General features: G+C 54.7%; 1 protein-coding gene across 3 annotated transcripts; it reads right to left on the bottom strand.

Moving 5' to 3' along the window:
* Positions 1–828: 828 nt before the first annotated feature.
* Positions 829–23,082, bottom strand: LOC119106481 (methyltransferase-like protein 9). Of its 3 annotated transcripts, none has more exons than XM_037230135.1 (7): positions 23,041–23,082; positions 20,196–20,320; positions 18,109–18,299; positions 6,007–6,216; positions 4,059–4,240; positions 2,920–3,029; positions 829–2,602 (listed from the first exon to the last, which is right to left on the bottom strand). In XM_037230135.1, exons 2-7 carry the CDS (start codon positions 20,295–20,297, stop codon positions 2,240–2,242), a joined length of 1,158 nt encoding a protein of 385 aa, XP_037086030.1. In that variant the 5' UTR covers positions 20,298–20,320; positions 23,041–23,082; the 3' UTR covers positions 829–2,239. The 3 variants fall into 3 exon arrangements, with proteins under 3 accessions (XP_037086030.1, XP_037086029.1, XP_037086028.1); XM_037230134.1 differs by having other exon boundaries at positions 23,034–23,072; XM_037230133.1 differs by having other exon boundaries at positions 22,952–23,063.
* Positions 23,083–24,982: the final 1,900 nt, after the last annotated feature.

Below are 24,982 nucleotides of genomic sequence, written 5' to 3' on the forward strand. Positions count from 1 at the left end.
GCAATGCCGCGGCTCCAGCAGTCCAGCCCAGCCGGCCGCGCCTCTGAGGGCTTCGTGTATCTGTGGGCAGTGATTGCTCCGCCGTCCAGCGTTCAGCGACAGCCAGCGGGACTCTACAAAAGCTCTTCTGTACCGACTTCGGGCAGACTCGCACGCCAGCCGGTTCATGTAGGGGATCACCGTGGGATGGAAGGGTCAGTGTCAGGGGTGAGACAAACCACCGCATCCCAAGTGCGGCACGGCGTCCACTCGTTCTTCGCCTCTTAAAAACTACAGTCGTAAAAATACGTATATTGGAAACGCGTACGCACACACCTGCCAGCACCCTCGTGTGGCGTGGATCACCGCCAGACCCGCCAGCCGGCTGTAAACGTCGCGCTAAATGCCGCCTTCACCCTGCAGCCCCGTGTCCGGCGCCGCCCCTGACCTGCCCGAGCGGTGCCGGTCCGTTGACCGCGCCGGCGCGCGTTGCCAGAGACGGGGTCTCCGGCTGACCACACCCGCACTGCTAAACAGAGCAACGGTACCTGGAGCCCATCGTCGCCCGGAGTCTCCCGCACCAAGCAAAATGAATGCTGTGCTCAGTCTTGCATCACACGTAGAACATGCATACCTTAACTTAACCGTTGTCAGGGGGTTAGTTGAGGTTGTCACAACATATATGGCGTATACCCATGGTTATGCTTCCACCAGTTCCACCAAGTCTTTATTGTATGATGGAAGGGACTGTCTTACCCTGGTCGGACTATTTCCACTTGTTGCATTGGCCCCCTACCACCCCGGGTATCGGGTGGTAGACGCAGCCCCTTGCCCCCCCCCCCCCCCCGCTAGCCTCAAGTGGAGCCAGAGCCGCATAACAGACACCTCTGCGTGGTGTTCAAGAGATCCGACAAAGTCCGGAGTGGCAGCTTGATGTCGACCGGTGACCCTTCAGGTCAGGTCCGACCCATGTCTTAGTCATGCTTCAGAACACAAAAGGGGTATTTCAGCACACAAAATGGAACATTTCAGCTTTCTGGGATGGGCGCGACATGACCATTTGCCGTTGATGTACCCTAAAACTCAAAATCAACATCACCATCATCATGCAGCTTTATGGGCTCTAGAACCGCATTTTCATACCTACATCGGCATAAGACTGCGTTCTCGATCCGATTCAGTGCAACATGACGTCACATCGATTTAACATCAAATGATGTGATCATAGATCTTTGACCGTGATGAACCTAGAAAACGTAAATAACTTCTATAAAGGACCGGTGTGACCTAAACTATCCCCATGTGACGATTTCATGACCAGAGCTCTCATTTTCTGTTCATGGACGGCAAAAAGCACAATTCATCGTAAAAATCGACCTCCCGGCCGTTAGCAACGTCATAGTTCGGCAATGTGACATAAAGTGGTATCGTGTTTTTCAACACATACGGAATGAACGTACAACCAGCTGTGCAGATTTCACGCCGCTACCGCTGATCGTTCTCGTGGTCTGAAAACTGCCCCTGGGGCGGCATCCACCCCTCAGCCAACGACGGCTAAGTGCTTAGCGATTTCACGGGTGGAATAACTGCTACATCCACCACCCTCGTGTGGTGTGCGAGTGTGTACACCTTGTATCATACTAACGCACCAGGCGAGGACGATATTCCCAACAATTTTCACATCCGTGATGCCGCCTAAACCCCCTTCGATGTCTCCTAAAGCATCCCTTTGTCTCCAGCCTGATGTCTCCTAAAGCGTCCCTTTGCATTATTTCCAGCCTGATATATCCTAAAGCATCCCTTTATTTCTAGCCTGATGTCCCCTAAAGCATCCCTTTGCTTTATTTCCAGCCTGATGTCTCCTACAGCATCCCTTTACACTATTTCCAGCCTGATGTCTCCTACAGCATCCCTTTACGCTATTTCCAGCCTGTTGTTTCACGCAGAAGTCAATCAGACACAACATACGCGTTATACCGTGCGCAGTTGGGATGAAAGCGGCGAGGACATGGATGTTCTCTCATGTTTGGATTCTTCAAAAGTGTCACACTGGACGTAGAATGAAGGGTCACACAGCAAGCAGATACCAGTCTGGTGTGAGCAGCCTTCTCGACTGACGCACTTCGACACGCCCCATTATTGCTATTTGTGGTATGGCTCCAGTCAGGACCCCGTCATGTACAAATACCGCGAAGTGCGCAGGCCACTTCGCCGCAGGCCACTTCTGGCGCGAGATCGTCCCTTCCACGGCACTCCTGGCCTACTGACCCCAGAGGCTGGCATCTCCCGGATGACGCCTGGGACCCGCCAGTCCGGGGACGTCCAGTCCCGCTGGACAGGAGCCGACCGTGACCTCCGGCCGCGGCTCCGTGACCTCCGGCCGCGGCTCCTTGACCTCCGGCCGCGGCTCCGTGACCTCCGGCCGCGGCTCCGTGACCTCCGGCCGCGGCTCCTTGACCTCCGGCCGCGGCTCCGTGACCTCCGGCCGCGGCTCCGTGACCTCCGGCCGCGTTTCCGTGACCTCTGACTCCGGTCGCAGCACGAACACGGCATCACTGAGCCAGTAGAAGGCCTGCTCCAGATCTCCCTCGCAGAGGTACGGCAGTCGCGACCATCGTTCCACCTGTCGGGCAGACGGAGAAGTTGCTGTCAATGGAGCACGACAGACAGAGGAAAGACCTAAACGGAGCAGCGCAGGGACACGCACAAAGAATTCCCGGCCCGCAGACGTTTACGCACAAATAATGCACCACAAAAAACGAATGGCCCAGGAGCTCGCACAAGTGCAGGCCGACAAATCCTTGCCGACCACACCCAAGTGTACATGGCCAAACTTCCACCAGGTCCTGCCGCCGCCAGCACTCGCCTGGACGCCATCTCAGACGGCGCCACCCGTCATACCCCACGTGACCGTCAGTGCGACGGTCACGCGACACCCACCCGCAGGCCGGCCGGGGTGAAGACGTTGTTGATGACGCCGGACACCTGGCGGGCGAAAGTGCTGCCACCTGGGTCCATCGTCTCCACCGGCTTGTGGTTGGCGTTAACGCCTGCACAGGAGAGAGAAACTGGTGAGGGTGTGTGATGAGGATGCATCGGTTACCAACACCGCTCCGCGACTTTGTTGTTGTATTCAGCGTTGTCATCAACAGCGAAGTCTGAGTTTCGGCGCGAGGTTGACATTCTCGATTGTCATTTGAGTCAGACACACTGATTAATACGCATGACAGAAGACCGTAGACCTAAAAACCGTGCCAGAAGGTCGCTGACAAGCCTGCTCCCAGTATTACAACAGTGACTGACCCTGCCCCCCGTGTCACACCAGCCGTGACTGACCCTGCTCCCTGTGTCACACCAGTGACTGATCCTGTTCTCCGTGTCACACCAGCTGTGACTGACCCTGCTACCCGTGTCACACCAGCGACTGGCCCTGCTCTCCGTGTCACGCCAGTGACTGACCCTGCTCCCCGTGTCACACAGTGACTGACTGTGCTCTCCGTGTCGCACCAGCTGTGACTGACCCTGCTTCCCGTGTCACACCAGTGACTGACCCTGCTCCCTGTGTCACACCAGTGACTGGCCCTGCTCCCCGTGTCATACCAGCTGTGGCTGACCCTGCTCCCTGTGTCACACCAGTGACTGGCTCTGCTCCCTGTGTCACACCAGTGACTGACCCTGCTCCCTGTGTCACACCAGTGACTGACCCTGCTCTCCGTGTCACACCAGCTGTGACTGACCCTGCTCCCCGTGTCACACCAGTGACTGACCCTGCTCCCTGTGTCACACCAGTGACTGACCCTGCTCCCCGTGTCATACCAGCTGTGGCTGACCCTGCTCCCTGTGTCACACCAGTGACTGGCTCTGCTCCCTGTGTCACACCAGTGACTGACCCTGCTCCCTGTGTCACACCAATGACTGACCCTGCTCTCCGTGTCACACCAGCTGTGACTGACCCTGCTCCCCGTGTCACAGCAGCTGTGACTGACCCTGCTCTCCGTGTCACAGCAGCTGTGACTGACCCTGCTCTCCGTGTCATACCAGCGACAGACCCCGCTCCTCATGTCACACCAGCGCCTGACCTTGTTCCACGTAGGGCGCCAGCGGCAGCACCAGCGCCACCACCAGCAGACCTCCGGGCTTCAGCGCCGCCCTCATCTGCTGCAGCAGCGTCAGCGGCCGGTCACACCGGTCCAGCACGTTCAGGCACGTGATCAAGTCGTACCGCACCGGCGACTCGTGCCACGTGTCCACGTCCAGCACCCTGCAGTGCCGAAACGACAGTGTTCAGGGCGCATGCGTCGCAGCCGGCGCGGCAGACCGCGGGTTGGTGACACTACACATGACAGTTCACTGTTCCGCATGGATGGCAATGAACGTCGCGATGTGGGCGTCACCGACAATGCGTGAATGAACGCGTGGCGCTGTAGGCGGGTTTACTTGCAGAAGAAATAACGCCAATATCGTAATGTTATGAGATGCAAATTGTGAGTTTACGAATGTTACATTAGTACAGCCATTGCATTGTGCAATGTTAGGTGTTGCCAGATGCGTGCATTGTGCGTGCAGGCCACTTATATCTCCTGTGACTGGCTCGTGGTGGTATCGCCTGGCATCTTAAAGAAACAATCATCGAGAGCATGCCCATGCGCGGTGCTCTGGCCCCAAGAGGGATGTCGACACTGAGAGCCGTGTCAGCCACGCACGACCACAAGTCGTAGCAGTGGTCGCTTCCACTGCGACAGTCTGTGACTGCATCCAACCAGTGGGCACCAAGGGGACCCCATACGAAGCGCCAGGCTAGGAACGGACCCAGGCGACACCAAACCGCTGGGAGATCTACCGCAGTTACCCGCCTCGAGCTCCGGCACCACCTAATTGAGACAACCAAGGCGGTTTTGTCGATCGCCAAACTCTCAGGCCCAGCCAACAGTACCACAACATCTGCAGCGGGGAGAGAGCGGTGTACGGCGCGTCCGCCACGCCGCTCCCTCGGTAGCCCAGCAGCCGGCAGGTCCCAGCCGGCCTCCTCCCCCCGCAGCTCGTCCCGACCCGTCACCGGGCGGCGGCCGGCGCTACACCGCCGCGCGATAATCACCGCGCCAGCTTGGCCGCCGACCTCTCATTAGGCCGTCACGGCGCGACAATTACGCAGCCGCGTCGCCGAGTGGCGCAAGTCGCCGCCGCCGCCGCCGCCGCTCCGTCTGATGTCCGGAAAGGGTACAGACGCCACGCCGCCACCGGCGGCCGGGCTGGCGCGGTTGGCGGCCCAAAATTCGGCGGGTGACTGACAGGCGCACGTGGCGTAAGGGAGCGCGCCGTGGACCGAACCAACAGGTGCTCAGCGACCTCACGCCAGCCGGCGCTAATACCCACATGGCCGGTCCATTGAAGCTCGTCAATATATTTAACGCGGCACACACGCGCACTAAAACGGAGCACGCTCCGACGCTGTGACTGCCGCCGACGATGAGTTGAGATGAGTGAGTGAGTGAGTGAGTGAGTGAGTGAGTGAGTGAGTGAGACGATGAGCCGCCGATGATGAGTGAGTTCGGCAAGCTGCCATCCGAGGCCTTCACACGCGTTTTGCCTGCGCCAAATGTCAGCGCGTCCCCGCATAAAGCCGTGCTCTAGTCTGCCTGCCCATCCATCGGCCTGCCGCATCAGTTCGCCGCCCTCCTGCGCAAGTCATCATCGCTGTGCCGTTCTGGGCCCCAGACGTCATAGCAGCGCGCAAGCCGACATGTACTAACCTGGCCTTGACACAGTACTGTCATTAACGAGGTACCGACGTGCGTGACGCCGCACTGACGCTCATAACGCCGTACTAGCGTGCGTGACACCATATTCACGTACGTGACACCATACTGATGTCCGTGACACCATACTCATTTGCGTGACGCGCTTGACATGCGTGACGTAGTACTGACGTGCGTGACGCGGTGCTGGCGTGCGTGACGCGGTACTGACGTGCGTCATGTGGTACTGACGTGCGTGATGCGGTACTGGTGTGCGTGACGCGGTACTGACGCGAATCCCTTGCCGTGCAGGATGCTGCGCATGATGGAGGAGATCTCGGTGACGCTGACGCGGTCGCAGTGTTCGGCCATGATCTGCGTCACGCTCCCGTCTCCGGAGCCGAGGTCCAGCAGCCGGTCGGCGCGCCACCGGCCCGTCACGCCCAGCAGGCGCACGAACTGGCGCCGCGAGAACACGAACATGGAGCCGCGCCGCAGCAGCCTGTCGGGGGCACAGCAGTCACAGCGTCAGTGTCGGAGGTCACGGCAGGGCGGCAGCGAAGGTGCTGGGATCATATCAGGGCAGCAGCGTCAGTATCAGAGTCACAACAGAGCAGCAGCGGAGGTGTCGGAGGTCATATCGGACGCCAGCATCAGTGGCCGGCTCAGGCCGCATGTTCTTGAAAAAGCATTGGAAGTGAACGCGTGAGTAAGTGTCACCTCCCGGAATCACGGGAGGTGACACTGGCACGGCTGCGGGCCTCCTCGCGACCCTCCGGCCCTGAAGTAGCTGAAGATGTGGCCGATTGTACGCACCGTTCGCACACCGAGTGGCCGGGCTGCGTCAGGCCTTAACCCGGCCCGTGCCAAACCATCGCCCATTTCAATGGCTTCTCATCAAGCCACCGCCCAGACCAGTGAGTCAGCGCAACCTACTCGGCTACCCGGTGCACAGCACGCAACTACCCGGCCAGTACCGCATCGCCACCCAGGTTCTTACGTCATCGCATCGCCCACCCGTCCGCACCTACCGGCCGTCAACCTACCAAGGCCACCCTGCACCACAGCATCTGCCACTCGCGCCACCGCACCGGCCAGCGACGCCCGGCAGCGGCCACGCCGACACACGTCCGAGCGTTCGCATGACACGGCGGCCATCCCGCCAGCCGTGCGGAGCAGTGCGGCACCCGGTCCTTACCGCTGTGTCGCCCAGCCGGGCCAGGGTTAGTCAGAGGCGCTTGTCGGCAGCGCCACACGAGCTGTAGTAAATCGCCGTTCCAGGAGAGGGAGGGGGGGGGGGGGGACTTACGAAGCGGCTCGGCCGCCGATTAGCACTCATTCCATTCGGCCGCAATTAGCCGTGGAGAGGTCCGCGCGCCAGCCAGCGGGACACCTCGGTTAAGGGGAATTTTATACAGATTTAATGCCGCACCGTCTGCGCTTTCAATATAGATTGGACCATTTATCTGGCGTCGGGCGGCCGTAATGAATGCGATCAGGCTGGCGGCGGCGGCCAGCTGAGCGCTGTGGGAACGTGTCCTCCGACAGCCGAGCGCCGCGGGGTCGTGTCCTCCGACAGCCGGGGTGTGCTAACGTGTCCTCCGACGGCCGAGCGCCGCGGGGTCGTGTCCTCCGACAGCCGAGCGCCGCGGGGTCGCGTCCTCCGACAGCCGGGGTGTGCTAACGTGTCCTCAGACAGCCGAGCTCCGCGGGGTCGTGTCCTCAGACAGCCGGGCTGTGTGCTAACGTGCCCTCCGACAGCCGAGCGCCGCGAGGTCGTGTCCCCCGACAGCCGGGAGCTGCGGAGTCGTGTCCTCCAACAGCCAGGGTGTGCTAACGTGTCCTCCGACAGCCGGGCGCCGCGAGGTCGTGTCCTCCGACAGTGGCGTGCAGGGTCATGTTTCTGACCTAAGTACACTTGCCCAAGTAAGTGCACCTCTGTGGAAACTGATCACGGTAGCCAGTCCAGCGGTTTTTCATTGCATGATTGTCATCACGATAATGATGCGTAAGCTATCTGTCGACGCAGGTGAGGGAGCCCAGCCCGGATCTCTCGTCGGGAGCCCAGCGCCGCAATCACAAGGCCACTTACGCTGTCCTGTCTCCAGGCATCACGTTTGTCTGACTGCACTGCTGCAATCCAGCCCTTGGCAGTTTCCAGAGCTCTAAAAGCGGCGCTGTGGCAAAGCTGGGTAAGTTCGACTGATGACGCAGAGAAGCCGCGACATTTCAAGCGAGACGGGAGACGGCGCGAGGTCAGGGGTCCCCGCCGCTGTACCGTGGCGCCGGCACCGCTCAGGAGCCCAGTCCGTCGACCTCAGGCCCGCCCCAACACACCTCGGTAACGACGGCCCCTCTCACAGGCGGCCGCGTTCACAGGCTGCCGACCGCTGCACTGCTGCACGCCACAGCCGGCCCATTAGCCTAAAACCACAGTGCTCACTAGCACCGCTGAACACATCTGTAGAGCCGCCGGCAGTTAACTATGAGCAGCCAGATATAGCGCTAGCCGGTGCCGCCACACTGCATTAGTCGGCGAGTCGCGGACTTTCAGAATGCTTAAAGCATACAGCGTAGTTCGATATGTATCTGGAAAGCAGTGGGTTGCAGTTCCCGAACTTGATACTTGGCCCCTCCTTCCCAACTTGACAGCCAGACGTCAATTTAAGAGCTCCAGATCCGGACATCAATTTAGTTTTACCCCGAACGCCACACGCCCGTGGCATTAGCCTGATGCCGGAGCCATGCGGCCGGGCTTGCTCACATTGATGGATGCGCCGTCCCCGTGTGTCGCTGCTGCTGCGCGCACAACGCTGGCGTTTGAACGCACCACATTGATTCAGCAGACTTCATGGCCCGGCTGATCCCTCCATAGAACCGCCGGACGGGTCTGGCATACTGAAGCCTGCTTCCATGACATGGCCACTGCTGGACCCATTCAACAATGGATGCAAACGCAACGTGCTAGCTCGCAAGTCGTAACGAAGGCGATGGCCGATCGCATCACGTTTGTCTGACGGTGGCAACACCTTTTGCCACCAGCAAAGCAACTGCTTCAAAGCTCGTGATTATTTTGTCTGTAACGCATTAAGCACCTTACGATCACGGACGCCTGCCTACAAGTACTGCTACTGCGCGGTGAACCGAACACGAAACGCAGTTCGTCCTACCAGAACCCGGGACCCGATTCGGTGAAGAATCCACAGTCATGCCTTTGCCATGGACACGGTGGCCCATAAAGACCAAAGTATTCCCTTCCCTTCCCTTCCCTCTCCCATTCGATATGAGCAACGCCGAACAGTCCGGGGCTGACACGCTGCCGACCGGTGAGCCGATTCGAAGTCGTCGGTCGGTGAGAATCGGAGCACAGCCAAACTTGGCACAGCTCTGCAACAGTTGGGGCACCAAAGCGTCGGTGATGCCCCTTTCCCCTCCCCCCTCCCTCCCTGATAGACCGGACCTGGACCGGACCTGGTAGACACCAAGGAATATCGACACCGAAAGATATCTCATCCCCACAACAGTTACGACGATTCCAGTATTGTAACGGCAAAGGTTTGGTTCCTCTCATTGCTTTCAACAGCCTTCAGACCCTGTGACTTAATCGGAGGCCCTATAAGTTTCTTGTGTGTGCGTGTCTCTTCATCTACTGCATCGCTTTATGGTGCTGACTTTCATCGGGGGCTTTACTGCCCATTTCGATATCGTTTGTCAATGGAACTGTTTCCATAAAGTTTGTCTAGTGGCGCCAGACTATCATTAAAACGTGATAAAACCGATGAGCCCCAGCTGCCAAAACCCTCACTGGAGTAAGGGACAAAAATCCTTCAAACAGTTGAAGCATCTTTTCATTCGCGTTATCAAAGATCGGATAACGGGAGAGCGTTTTGATATCAGTCTCCAGCCTCTGCGACGAAAAGCTGCCTGCTTTGGTGTTGCCAAGAAAACACGAACGATGCCGATAGACTACAAAAAACTCTTTTGAACTGAAATCCAGTCAGAAAAGACGGGTCGGAAAGGACAAAGCACCATTCTACAGCAGAACGTCATGATGTGCAATGAAATCCGAGTTTATCCACGGCAACTCCCCGCAACGAAAATCGTACCAGCCGATGGCTTCATCAAATCAGGGGACCACTTTAAGAACCCATGTATTATATACATCCATATAATATATATATATATATATATATATATATATATATATATATACGGTAGTAACTGACCCGGCCCGGCGGCCCGGGGCGGTAGCCCGGAGCCGGCGGCGGAGTACTCGGGTTGGGACGGGTGGTGGGGGCACCCCGCCGCCGCCGCCGCCGGCTTTAATGGCGGCTGTCGGGCGCGGCGCGCGCTTCTCGTCCCGTCGGCGTCGTCGCGGCGAATCGTTATACAGTTAGGAATGCTAAACAGACGGAGAAAGAAAGGGTGGAACACGCCGCGCTCGATCGATGCCGGCCCGACGGGCGGCGCAGAGGCGGCGCCAGCGGCGGCGGCAGGGGCGGCGGCAGCGAGGGCAGCCGTGAGGTCGCGTGTCGGGACGGACCGCCGAGCTGAGGGTGCCAAACGCTAGGACGGGCCATGCCTCCCACGCGCCGTCGCTGGGCGCGCCCGTGGCCTCCTATCAAGCCGCGCCGCCGGAGAAATTAAATTGGAAGCTCCGGAAAATTGGAGGAAAAAACACAGAAATGAGCGCTAAGACGTGAATATAAGAGGCGGCCGGAGGCGCGTGGCGTTCTCCGGTATCGCGGTCCGGCGGCACGACTGGCGGCGAGGCCAGCCGGAGCTTCGGGAGGCGCCCATCGGAGGTATCTCCAGCAACACCGAGGCTTACCAACCGCCGACCACCTCAGCGCGCTGGGCGCCGTCAGGACGGTGATTTACCAGCGACCCAGGAGCGATTGTCCAGATCCCAGGGCGAAACTGAAGGCATCGCACTGGCGTGAGCGTTTCTGCGCACATTGCAGGCTTCCGGGCCGTTCTGGGCGTGTGGCGTGTTTGTACAGATGCGATGGACAGTGAAAATGCGGTGGGCTCCGAGGGCACAGGCCGCTCCGGTCACTTCACCACTCATGCAGCTGTTTGCCAACCATCTCGATTGGCACACAACTGCTGGTGTTATTCACCTCACACGCCAGCTGCAGTTAAATGCTGCATAATTCTTGTCAGCCCGTTTGATATATGGTTCGCGAATGCCTGGCCTTTGCGCAGAGCCGCAGCTCCGAGAGTAGTCATGGGACGCATAATCTCGCGCGGCGACCACTGCTGGTCCATTGGACCCCGCGTGTCTTCATGTACGCCCCATATGAAAATGTCTAGACTATAAATGCGTTACAGAGACCAAGACTGTTTGCGTCAAGTTCGAGAAACACCAATGGGGTTGTTCCCCGTCTTTCGCTGGTAAACCCGCTTGTGTTCTGCTCTCTTCATTATGTTTCCCGGTTCAACCATCTCAACGTTTTTGTTTTTTATGTGAGCTTGTGTTAACTTTAACAACTTAAAGCTGGATGTGTCTGAAAGGGGAGTCCGTTTAGCAGCGTGCATGTTAACATTGTAAACAGAAGAAAAAAATTATGAATCCAGACTGTCACTCTACATATACACATCAGCCAAAATGGACGGCCAGTGGTCAGCTCACTCTGCGTTTTGTTCAAAACGGAAAATCACAACACCGTTTCAAAACAACAGACTTAGCACACTAACAGCACAGGTCGGAATGGTCCAGCGGGCGAACGCATGGAATGCAACGGGACTGATCAACTTTATAAAAGTAATCCTCGGTATCGGCGTGGTTACGCTCTTGACTGCGATATAAATGTAAACCTTCGATGGGAAGGAGCGTTTTCTATTGTCGCCAACGCGCAGGGATCACTCGCAGGTCAGTACTGATGTCATCACCTGGCCTTGCCAGCAGCACGTGACCGTGTCGGGGTCGCAGGCTAGATCCATGCATCTCCACGACCTCTTTTTGATGGGCATGAGCCGCACGGGGAAAACCGGTGAGCACTGCTTTCGTCACAATACGTCCCATGACAACAGGCAACGCAACAATGTCACGGCAAAGGGAAGTACTGCATGCCCTGTGCGCCATGTCAGACGTGTAACCATAATCATCCGCAATCAGATAGCACGGTGAGGCCTCCCCTAAATGAGCTATGGCAGACGTGGCACTCGCATCTGATAGCAAACAATAAGCTTATCTAATCGATTGTTGGTTGTCGTAACTAACGTATCATCTTGCATACCCTGCGACAAATCATCGTTACTGCTGCCAGTCACAACTTCTCATGCTGGTGGAAGCGCAGTCAGTCAAACCTTTGATGGATTACTTAGGGCGTCCCAGGCTGTAAGTGCAGCGCTTCTTGTGGTGGAATCAGAAATAAGTCCTTCTACTGAATGAAAACCATGCGTGATTTTCACTCTGCCACTCGATTCGAAAGAGGACTCCTCGTTTTGGCAACTCCTTCCTTTTGTAGTAGTAGTAAGTGGGGTTTTCGGGCGCTTGCACTGTGCGGTAAAACTCCCACCTTTTGGCATGTGGACAGTATCGCTGAAGAAATGCCATCACATGTTGCAGTGAATATTGGAGCATTTTATTACATGATGCAATCCGACTTATTCACACAAACGTGCGACATATAATCTTTGTTAAGAGATGTGTGGACCAACGATAGGCATCTAAAGTGTCATTAGAATCGTGTTCACAGCGCTAGAAAAACGTCAATTTTAGCTGCATTTGAGACGTTATTGGTGAAAGGTACCGGAAAACCATGGTGCATGGAGTAGCCACGTGTTCACCACAGCTTGACATCGCCGGTTGTGCCAAAAATAGCACGCCCTCACTCGGTAACATACCATTAGCTGCACATAACCAGGGGCGATCGGCGAAAGTGCGAGAATTCAAACATCCAAGGAGATCCAGAACTAAAAACGTCTCTGACACGCTCGAGCTGATGCGCCCGCCATCACGCGCAAGCAGCCTGCCTCGTGTTCATTCCCCCAGCTGACCTTAGTAGGCATGCGATCAAGGTGGCATGGACGAACCACGCGGCCCCAGCCGGTGCATATTCATACTATTGACGAATCGCACTGCGCACCGCAGGGGCATATATATGCAAGTCAAGAGCATGCAGGGGCGAGCTAGTGAATATGTATCCGTACTCGTAGTGATAAATGGCAAGAAGAACACGATCGATTGTCGGCTAATTAGGTGTAAAGCAAAAAACATTCCAGACAACGAAGAGAGCACGCATTTCTTCCCCAGGGACAGCGTGTATCCCACTGAGCCAGGCACGCTAGGCGGCGCTCGGCCGGAGACCCACGCCTGCTCTGAGGGAGCTGTGACCGCCTTCAGTAAGAGGTGCAGAGAGGGCTGAGCAGCCGTCCCAGTGCAGGAATGGTATCGATCACGCAGCTCTGGTCCCCTCTCAGGGCCCAGATGACGCTGCACGAGTTCCCCGCACCACCGGCACCCACTGACCCAGGGACCCCGGGACCCGATGACGCGACGCGGGGCCCCTGACAGGATCTCGATGACGCATGGTCGGGCCCGCCGCGCCGGCCGCCTACCCCTCCCGGCGGGACACCTCTTACAGCCTATTAAGCAGGGACGGGCGCATGTATAATCCGGCCATCGGCGATCAGCGACCAGCGGGGCGGGCGATAATTCGCCACCCGACCATGAATCAGCCGGTGCGCCGCCGCCGCGAGAGAGAGACTCCGCTAATTATGAGAGAGATCGTCCCACGCTCGGCACAACAAGGCCCAAATCGGCGGGCAGAGCGGGCCACCGCAGGCGCGCCGGTGTGCTCCAGTGTGACCTACCGGTGTCGTATGACCATCTCGTCCCTCTCAGTGCCACCTCACCATGTCGCCAACCCCCACCCCACCCGTTCAGTGGACGTACCCTCCCCTTCCCCGTGGCCCACAGCGGGCCATGCCAATACCGCATCTGCCGTCGCCCGCGGCGCTAGGGTTACATACCGCCACAGAGTTAGCAGGCCGTCACCTGCCAACCCTTTGTTTGCAGCTTGTTTGTAATCTGCGGTCGGAGTTCTCTCCGCCTACATATCAGCCTTCGGGGTTGTGCGCATCAGAGCAGAGACACGCAATGGAGTAAGAAGAGACAGAGCACTCATCCTATGTCGGCCCCAGGTCTGAGTAACGCACCGGCGTCTCCACCGCACAGCGCGGGGGACGACGCTCGGATGGGCCCGGCAGCCGGGACGGCCGCGAGACAGACGCACAAGGGATCGCCGGGGAATAATTCCGCTGCAGTGAGCCATTGCGAGGATGCAGAACGCAGCATGGAAACCAGTGAGCGGGTGGAAGTCCCCTGTCTCATCCTCCATAACTGTCCTACTGCCGCCTTCCCTCCACATTCCCCACTTCGCGTAGATAGCACTGCCTCCTGGCTCGCCTCTCATGGTTTTCATGCAGCTACCCCTTTGACTGCCCGGTGTCCAAACTATTGCACAAGGTGTCGCCGTTACGACACCACCGCCTCCCCTCCCCATGTCCTGCAGCTGCCCACCGCCGCTCCCCGTCCCTTCCCCACTGTAGTCACCTTAGCGCGCCTTCCTTCTCTCGTCACTAGCCGGTTTTCAGACCGCCGCCTGCCCCCCCCCCCCCCCCCCCACACACAGCCCACGGTTTCCGAGCCGCCACCTCGCCGCCGTCTCAGACGACTCCGAATTCAGCCGCCACACGTCTTGCATTGATTATTCAGAGCCCGGATCTCCCGGCTAAAAAATCCATTGAAAATACGCCCGACTGATCGGACCAAATCTGGGTGCCGGATTAACGAGGCACTCGGCGGTGGGCGGAGCCTCCGCGGCCCGGCGGCGCCTCCGGCCGTCAGCCGCGTACAATGCTACAGAAGTTATTCGTCGCGTCTCGCAGGGCCCACTGGTGGTCCGGGCCTCTTCCGATCACATTGACAGGCCATGGTGGCCGGGGCGCAGCAGCAAGCCCCAGGCCGACCCGACGCCTTCCATGAACGCCGACGCCGTCAGCTGATGGGCCGTCCGTGGATCCGGTCGTCCGTGGATCCGGTCCAGTATCCAATCGCGGCCGGGTCGCGTCACCATTGCATCGGCATCAGTCTGGATCCCGCAGCTGCGTGCGCGCGTGCGTGATGTCACAAGCGCGCACGCGGGTGTGACACTCGCGAGTGCCTGTGGGTGGGGTCGTGTGCGCGTGCTTCTCGCAACCTGCGGGCGGTCGGATGCTACGATGGCCTGGCCCCGAGTGAGGTGGCAATGTGCCGCCACCTTAAAATATATACAGACCACTTGGGCAGGTTACGCAATGATCCCGATGATCGCGATCAACTGAACGTTCTTTAGGAATCACAGCCGACTGGGCGTTGCGCAACAGTCCCAAATTTGCCGGAATTGAGAGCCGGAATGCTTAGAAAAGTTCCGACTGAAATAAATCATGTCGTTCATGGTCTGCCAGACCAATCACAGGATCGGGTACGCTGCGCTAGCGGAGGCCGGACGGAAGCGGAACGTCAGAATTCACAAGTGGAACACGAACTGACGACGGACGCTATTTCTCACACTCGCGTGGAAAAAAGAAACAACTAGCACTTGTCGCGGCACTCACGACATACGAGGAGCTGCGGTGGATGGGACATTTCATAGCATCTTAGTATTCGGAACGCGTTTCAAACGCTGGCTGGTTCCCGTTGGATTGCTTACTAGCATCCCTTCGGCCGGGCGGCATTGAGCATGATTGCTTACTAGCATCCCCTTCGGCCGGACAGCATTGAGCTTGATTGCTCGCTAGCACCCCCTCCGGCCGGACAGCACTGAACTCGATTGCTCGCTAGAACCCCCTTCGGCCGGACAGCATTAAGCTTGATTGCTTACTAGCATCCCCTTCGGTCGGACAGCATTGAGCTTGATTGCTTGCCAGCACCCCCTTCGGCCGGACAGCATTGAGCTTGATTGCTTGCTAGCACCCCCTTCGGCCGGACAGCATTGAGTTGGATTGCTTGCTAGCACCCCCTTCGGCCAGACAGCATTGAGCTTGATTGCTTGCCAGCACCCCCTTCGGCCGGACAGCATTGAGCTTGATTGCTTACTAGCATCCCCTTCGGCCGGGCAGCATTGAGCTTGATTGCTTACTAGCATTCCCTTCGGCCAGACAGCGTTGAGCTTGATTGCTTGCTAGCACCCCCTTCGGCCGGACAGCATTGAGCTCGATTCGTGACTTGTAGCCGGAACGTTCGCCAACGCCATCAAAGGTGAAGCAATTAAGCTGACGATGCACTGGTCGAGATAACACCAGCAAAATCGTCCAAAGGGAAAGCGCTGCCATTGTCAAACTAGAAAACATTGCTCGTTGGCAGCGCCCGTAATTAACGAAACGCCTTCCACCCTCAGTGATCCGGGTATTATCCTCAATTAAACGGCTGACATGGCGCTTTACGATCCGGTCGGTCGCAACTTGTAACACAATTTGAAACAGGTTATAAGCCTTACGTATGGTGCCACACAGGCTGTAGGAACGGTCAATCGGGTCAGTCGTACTACCGGAGTCGCCCAATGGGCAAAGGGTCTCTGGCCACCGGACACGTTACAGCTCTTACGAACACCTCCCTTACCTTTATTGCCGGCTAATCTCATAAAATTTGCCTCCAAGATCATTTCCCACTTCGTCGCGTCGCGTCTCGTCTCGTCTCGTCTCGTCTCGTCTCGTCTCGTCTCGTCTCGTCTCGTCTCGTCTCGTCTCGTCTCGTCTCGTCCCGTCTCGTCTCGTCTCCAATGTCGTCACGTCTCACGCCTCCACCTGTAAGTTCTCAGGGTTTACAGGCCATTACAGCCCATCCCCTCTGCCCCCCTCCCTACCGCCACCTGCAACGCCTTGTCTCAGCGTTCTGCGCCATCAGCCATGAGTCGTCCTTGCGGTCACCCCAGCGCGAGTCCCGCCCTAGCACACACACACCCACAGTCACCCGCCCTAGCACACACACACACACACCCACAGTCACCCGCCCTAGCACACACACACGCACCCCCAAGTCTAGCCAACGTGCGGGGAAGATCGCAACGGTGGAAGCTCAGGATTGCGCCGATATCACCCGAGCTCTTCCATCTTCCCGTAATCCCGTAGCTCGGTCAAATGAAGCGGAATGAGGCTCTCAGTTCACTCATCTCCTAAAGGCATCGTAATTAGGCGCAGCAAAATGAAGCCCTTCGGCGGAGTGTGTGTGCTCTAAGTGCTCCACCCGCTCAGTCTCAAACGCAAAGTTGGAATACACTAATATCAGTAGAGAGAAAAATGCTCATCCGCGTAAACATGCACATTGTCAGGCCAGGCTCGCGTCTTTGACAATAATTGGCCGTTCTTCTCTCCGTCCATTTCAATTGTCCCGTATCGCTGCCAGACGTGGTCGCTGGAATCCAGTCTGGATCTGAGATGTTTTGGCCTTCCGCAAATGCCGGAGATATTCTTTCCCACGAGCCAGATGTCTCACGTTCTCGGTTATCACGTGCAGCGGACGTTACAACGGCCAAACGGGATTCCGAATCAAATGACAAATTTGCGATGCGAGACTTGAACAGGACTTGACAGTGGGACAGGACAGGACGCGACTTCATACGTTAGGAAACCTCCACACGTAAGTAGTGGTAGAATGTCGCCGCCGCTGCTTGGATGCCGGGGCCGCACAAACAGCGCGCTACACTGCTGCACTGACTGGAGCGGAGAGTTCTCAGTATACGTATGGTGCGCGATCGCACTGCACTGTCAGCGCCTCAATGCCCTTCAGTGTGCGTTATTCCACATGTTGTTTGTGTATTGAGAACACGCGAGCCGCGTCGCGTGCGGGAGAGTCTGCCGCACACAGGGTCGCTGTGTAGACCTGCTGCGTGCGCCAAGTCTTTACGACTCTTCGTGACGTCAGGTGTCCGTCAAAAGCCGCCTGGTGGCTGGCCAGCCTAGCCGTGCTCGGGTCCGGCAGACAGGCAGCTCAGAGGTGGGAGCGACGGCAACCCTGGTGTCTACCGCAGTGTCAACTATGCGGTGAACCGAGCACGTGCCCACTCAGCTACGGGAAGAAGAACAACAGGAGTGACTGGCGAAGTAGACGTCAGAGGCTAACATGAAAAAGTATAGCACACGGGAAATGCACGTTTCATGGATCAAGACATCAGGTGCTATTCAAAGAAGCAGGAAATGTGAAAAAGCATGCACTTGAATCCAGCAATATGCGTAAAACGTCAAGATGGATGTCGCAAGTAAATTATTTCCAGTTCTCACATTTGTACCCAGAGTCGCACTCTCTGGTCACACCATCACAGCGCATCTGTACTTCCCCGAGGACCACGTCACTCTTGAAGGCGCCCGCATCAGTCCACCCGCGTCACGCCACCGCGTGGGCACCTACCCGTTGACGGAGGTGTGCGTCATGAAGACGGTGAGCACGGCCTTGACGACGCTGTGCCAGAGCTGGCTGAAGATCCAGTCGGACTTCTCGTGACACCGCTCCAGGAACGCCTCCGTCTCGTCGTCGACGCCGAGCGGCAGGAAGAGCTCGGCGTGGCTCGGGTCCACCTGGCTCAGGTCCACTGCGTACCACTGCGGCCCGGTGCGGACCGCCGCCGGTCAGCACTGGCTCCGGCCACAGAACACACAGGCAGAAACATTCACCGCAAACGGGATGGATTGTCCCCTCCCCCCCCCCCCCCCCTCTTCTCTGCCGCGGGGCAGCAGCTGGCCGCTTTTCCTGGGCCACATGAAGACGGTGAGCGACAATGCAGCACCGTTTTTGTTGGCTAGCACGTAGCCGCTGAGATTAGTCGGTGCGTGGGGTAGCGAGCCGGTGGGTTTTTTGTTGTTTTTTTTTTTGGAGAAGATGAACAGTTTGAGCTGGCTGGTCATTTCCTCTCTGATGGAAATCCAACGCACAACATTGAAAACAGTGGACAACAGAACAGGCCAGATCGTCGCGATCAGTACCCACATATGCCCGACTTGTCATCGAATGACGCCAGTAAGTTGCGATATCCGTCTGGACTTCGAGTTTACTTCACAACAAATTTTTACAACTTGCTTATTTCGTTAGCTGTAAAGCGCATTTGTGAGGAACATTACGCATACAGATGAGATAGTGTTAATGGCCTTGTTCCTCGTAAAATAAACAGGAGAATGATGAAATGGATGTGATATTTCGGCAACATGCCTTTAGCGAGACGAATTTTGATAACTAATAATAAATACGGCATAAATAATAATAACGGTATGTAGCCGAAAAATCACATCCATTTTTGTCCTCCTGTTCATTCTACGCGGAACAAGGCTATTAATACTGTCTCGTCTACTTGCTTATTTCATTAAAAAAAGTGACGATCTGTCAGTGATCCGCGCTGGTTCTACTAAAGTTCCAGGCTCAAACCTCAAACGACCTGAATCGCCAGCATATGAGCCGTTCGACATCATCAGAGGTACCTGCCAGACATGAACACCGCCAGGTACCACAGCAAGTCCTGTTCTCTTGGAATGGTGAATTTCGCGGAGGTGTTCGCACCAGCAGGCCTGACAAGTGCGCAATCCTACCTCACGCTGTCCTCACGGCACATCCAATCATGAATCATCGGCTGAATAAAACATGGTGATGAGGATGATGATTTGGGCTTTTGGGCGCGCTGACTTCAATGGTCGTATGGCGCCCATCGGTCGAATAACTGAGCAGATTGTGCAAGGTACTTGTTTGCCAAGGTGTTCGCGCAAAAAAAAAAACGTTGGCACGTGAGGCCTGGATATGCACTGCCATGGCGTTAAAGGCTCGCTTAATTGTGGTTTGCTACCTCCTCCCATCCAGCCTCCGCCCCTCCTACCCCAGCCCCGCCCTCTATCCTGGACTGCTTTGCTGGCACGTCACAACACAGCGACAAAACGCGACATGACGGAACAGGAGCTAAATGGGCATCCCTGTGTACCGAACACACACTTCCGAGGAAACAGGATTTTTGCTAAGGGTGCCCCACGGAATTTGGCATCGCAGTGACAGCCCCGCCGTCAACCCGCACATCCGATTTTGCCCCCTTCAGTGCCACATTTAAGAGCATTGCGTTCGCCATGATCTTGAAATATAGCTACAATGTGCAGCTGCAATCCAGAAGCTAAAAGGAAACATAGCCTGGTGTGATTTAGGAGCAACATAATTTACTGTTTTGTTTTTGTGATTGCTCTCATCACACCGTTGGCCGAGTGGTTGGCGCCTCCGGCTTCCACGTGGAGGCCATGGTTGCGCCATGGCCCCTGAACGCTACTATGGCGACTGTAGTCGATAGCGCTCCATAAAAGGGAGCACGACTCGCGTAGCGCTTCCCTGAATAAAATAAAAATGTGTAAAGGATGGTTGTACAAGCTGGCACTGATAAACCTTTTATCGAGCACATTAGCTGTACTGGTCGCACTCATGATCCCATCAAAATTGATTCGAAAGTAAGGAGTGATATGAGTGTGACTTACCTGGGACTTATCCATCAGTTTCAACTGTTCGTCACTCTTGATTTTCTCATACAGTGATTTGCCAATAGCACTTCTGAGATATGGGCGGTCTCCAGACGTCATCTTTAGAGATCGGTCTTGTTCTTCTATAAAGCAGAAAAAAGCATGCTTCATCATCACAAAGCTCGCACAGTTTGTTTATTGATGGATGCTCTCAGAGCTACCATTAATTCGTTATTGGGTTTAAAGGGTGTGTCAACTAAAGTACTTATCTGCGACACTTAGGGCTGTCTGGGTAAAAATGGTTTGTGAAAGGATAGATCTGCATGACAGTCGCAACTCAGGGTGATCACGCTTGTGGCCGGCATACAAATATCGCCTTTCACAAACATTTTACCAAGCTCTGGGATACAATGTACGACATTTTCAAAAAGGTTCACCCCTTCAACATTGGATTCCACTTTGAGCATGACCATCCTATCATTTTCTGCAAAAAAGCAACCAAAAATAAACTTCTCCATTTCGTTCCAGTTTAACTAAGCTACGAGTCCACCAACTGTCCTCGGACGAGCAGTCACGAGGTGGTTCTTGCATGCATTGAGGGCTTAGTGACGGGACATTACAAAAAAAAGATAAAAATGGCATCATTTCTATAGTGTATACCAAAACATTTTGGAACGCCCGGAGGATCCTGTACTCCGCTGCTTTGGGAAGGGATGTCAAGCAATGGTGGACTGCACCAAACATGATATGGAGATTTCCATTTCACACCATGCTTGACAATCATGGCTTAACTAATCAAGAACTAGTAACCTGATCAGTAAAGGTTAATATACCATGTAATGCATGCCAGCTTGTCATTCATAGAAAATCTCTCCAATCTGAGAATGGTCTTATAGGACAATGTTATGACCCTGAGATGTGAGGAGGCACTAATCCACCTGTTGTCAATATGCAACAGTCCAGGCTTATCTCGCCCCCCCCCCCCCCCCCCAATCCCCTTGAGGTTAGGGCCTTGGCTGGCTTGTGTAGCCTGTGAATGGCAGACTGAAGTCCACAGATGCTCGCCAAACCAGAGGACTCACATCCCAGCAGATTGTCATGTGACATCCTGCAGCCACTGTTGCAAATTGAGTGACCCCTCGGAAAAGGGACTGAAGTTTTGGTGCACTATGACCAGGCCAAATGACCACTGGTGACAGCATCACAGTCTGTCCAATCTCACCAATCAACAGCCTCACCAACCTGACCAGCTAGCAGCCTTAGCAACCCAAATTGCAAGGTGGTTCAAAATGGTCAATGGGCATCAAGACAAGCATAGGTTCCGAGATTGTTAGAATTGGTTCAAGGTTTTGCTCATCAAAAATGTTATTTTTAGGTCAGGTTGCACTATTCAGTCTAGTTTGACCCTCCCAATTCTGATGCTCCACCCCCTCACAAAAAATCATCTTGGAGATATGTTATACTAAGCCCTTACACTTGAGGCATCAAGTAGTACCCGGGCTAGCAGAGGCCTGGGAGCGAAAAGCACCTGGGAGAATCCAATCCACACTTAGTTGTTTGCATTTCACTACTTAATCAGCCCAAATTTAGCACTGCACTGCACACAAACATTTAGCACTGAGACAGTTCAGAATGTGGGCCAATGAGGAGACCAATACAAATTAAGCTTGTAATTGTTGGTAAGAAGCTTCTGTTGATATCCAAGCAAAGACCATCATCCAATACACCATGCTTTTTGTTGTCACCATTGACACTTTATGATACACTTAGATGCTGGGCCTAAATGGTGTTGATTGCCTCTCAGCCTGGCAGAAAGGGTGGGCACTGCATGGAATCAAACCTTGTACCTCTGGTCTCCCAGATGTGCAGCTGTTAACACAGGCATGTTAACCACTATACTATCAGCACTCATGTTGTTTTTGGATCCTGGTAAAGTACCACGACCTTCAGGGGCCCTGACAGCCAACAAGCATAGCAATACCACAACAATATGACAGAATTCTGACTACTACTGTACAACAGGCTTTGCTGGCTACTTGCATCACACAAGCAAGCTCCCGACCTTATCAGTCATAAAGAAGTTTAGATTGTCTCAATATGTTGATAGTTTCTGACAGCCTGAGTCATTTAGTGTCAATTTCCTGCCAGATGGTAGACCATGACATATTCTGACATCTATTTAGGCCAGAGGTAGGGCACAGCTTTTAATGAGTGGTATCTTACCAAAACTTGAAGGCAGAAAGAATTGAATCAGATTAGAGAACAACTTGACATTCTTTGATATACAAAATTGGCAAGATCACAGAAAATCATCATCTCTGATGGAAAATCCTGCACTTTTAGAGTAGGTAAGATTGGCAATATCTGTCCCAAATGGCCCAGTTTGTTATCCTACATGGGGCAGTCACATTGGTCCCAAACAGTTTGTTTGGCATGTTTGCCACAGTCTGCGGATTGGCTTCCCTGTTCTGGGAACTCTTAAGACAACATTTTCTCAGAAATTCAAAACTTTCACATCATGTTTCTTTTTTGGCTGTACAATATACAATTTGTATAAACTTCTACACCCCATAAGAACATTGTAATCAAACATTAACATATTGCACCTGTTGAAAAAGCTATCCATATCATGACAATCACTAACTGTGAGTAGATAAGCACTCCAGGTATACACACCAGCCAAGACCAGCAATTTGGGCATGCTTTCCAAAAGGTGCAAAGCAGACCAGTCGTAATACAAAAAAAAAACACCTTAAGTAACGTAGCATACGTGCCTGCTTAAAGGTCATTGTAGGGCTTGGCCATGAGTGCAAACCAGATTTATCAAAGTGCTACAAAATGCAATAGAACACTCACTGCAAACCTGTACACAACCACTGTCACAAGTTTTCAGCCCCTGCGCAGCTCACATAGTCTAGGAAACGAGTGTTTTTTTATAACCGTCTATAGTGCGTTGAAACTGTCTCTAATTTGCCGTTTGTTCAGTTGTACTTGAATGTGTTAGTGCTTCTGGTATGGCCAATTATGGCCGGTTTCCAGCATCACGTTCGCGGAAGCAAAAACCTAATGCCATGCGATTGCCGAGAAAAATGTATCACGTGATTCATGCTTGCCTCCGCTGAATTCTTGTCGCGCTTCAAGTCATCTATCGCTCGTGGACTGCTGTGCTGCCAAAATGACGTTAACAATAGTTGGAAGGCAATAGCTAAAAATTGATTCCAAGCCGCATTCGAGATTGCTTATTTAAGTGCAATAAGCCGTTTCCCTAGCATGCTCGGGCGCCTCCAAAAAGCAGGCCTGTCTAGCGGCGGATCCAGAGCGGGATCACGGCGTCCGTTGGACCCTGTGACCCCGCTTGCACATATCCCGCTGGGCTCAGAAGGGGCTATAGCCGGCTAAAACTGTACAAATATGTAACATAAGGATACAAGTTTGACGTCTTCGGGCCTCCAGGCGATCAAGCATGTCTCTAAGCCCACATAGCAGACTCATAAGCAGATAGAAGAACCCTTGGCTGAACGAGATGGTAGTGGTTGAGAAGTTCTTGGCGCCCATTATGCTGGCCAAGGGCCCTGCGCTGCTCCCGGGGGCGTTATATGTTCATTTTCCCAGGCACTTTCGATCATTCAGGGTACTTTCACATTGGTTTTACGTTCTTCCCTGCTGAGGACGGGACAGAAGGAACGAAGGGTGTTCCGCACGATGTTGCATGAATATCTTTATATTCACTCGCCCGAGACACTCGGTCATTCAGGGATCCTTCACGCTGGTCTTGGGTTTTACCCGGGAGCGAGGGATTTTTGTCCGACTTGGGGAGGGGGCAAAACCCCACAATGCGACAGTTTCCCATTTTTTCAGTTCCAGTTCCCCACTTGCTCGGAGGACTCTACACTCAAGATATGTTCTCGAGGTCTCAAGAGCCGGTGTAGTATCATCTCATTTGCCTCAATTTGCAGGATGCCATATGCTCTTGCCAGAGGTCTGCTTGCTAAACAATCTGGGCACTCCCGATTGTCCAGGGCTCTCCACATTAGTCTCGGATTCTTCCCATCTGCTCGCAGAGTCATCTGTTGCCGCGATTTCCAAAGTTCAATCTTCCGAGACGTTCTCGACATCCTCAGGGCGCTCTCGATTGGTCCAGGCCTTTTTCCATTTGCTCCCATTTGTGGAGAGCCTTGCGGTCTTGACGGAGACTCTAACTCTTAGCCTGTCGGACGCTCTCGATGGACCAGGGGTCACTTTATTGGTCTTTACTTATTTCCGTTGGTTTGGAGGACCCATGGCGTTCACAGCCGCTCGTCGTAGTGCACCACCGCAACGTCCTCAATCGCTCAAAGGCCACCTATATCAATCTGGTGTCTTTCCATTTTCCCGGAAGGTTATACGCTGTCATTGACGGCCCTGTATGCCAGTCGGCTAGTGCACTCCCGGCCGCTCAGTGGACCTCTACATCGGTGTTGGCTCTTCGGAGTGGCTCGCCGGGCCCTACGCTGTTTCTGGAGCTTTACGTGTGCGTTGATTTATCGGACACATAGATTTTCTGTGACTCTCCTAAGAGCTGAAAATTGTGTATTTTCATCGACATTTTAACCTATTCAGGAAGGCTTTCTGGCTCTCCCCGACCTGATGTACCGTCTCTATACTGAAAAAGTACACTGTCCGACATGTCTTTCTCAGAACTTTTTTCATATTTAGACTGCAGTAAGCATGTCTTTTTGAAGATCCCCTTGCCATGTACCATTTGTGGCTGGAGCATCAAAGCTTTGCAGCAAAGAAGGTATTGCTTATTCATTAGCCCCGTTTCG

Source organism: Pollicipes pollicipes, unplaced genomic scaffold (assembly GCF_011947565.3).
Source record: "Pollicipes pollicipes isolate AB1234 unplaced genomic scaffold, Ppol_2.1 Scaffold_6138;HRSCAF=7277_pilon_pilon_pilon, whole genome shotgun sequence".
Taxonomy (NCBI): domain Eukaryota; kingdom Metazoa; phylum Arthropoda; class Thecostraca; order Pollicipedomorpha; family Pollicipedidae; genus Pollicipes; species Pollicipes pollicipes.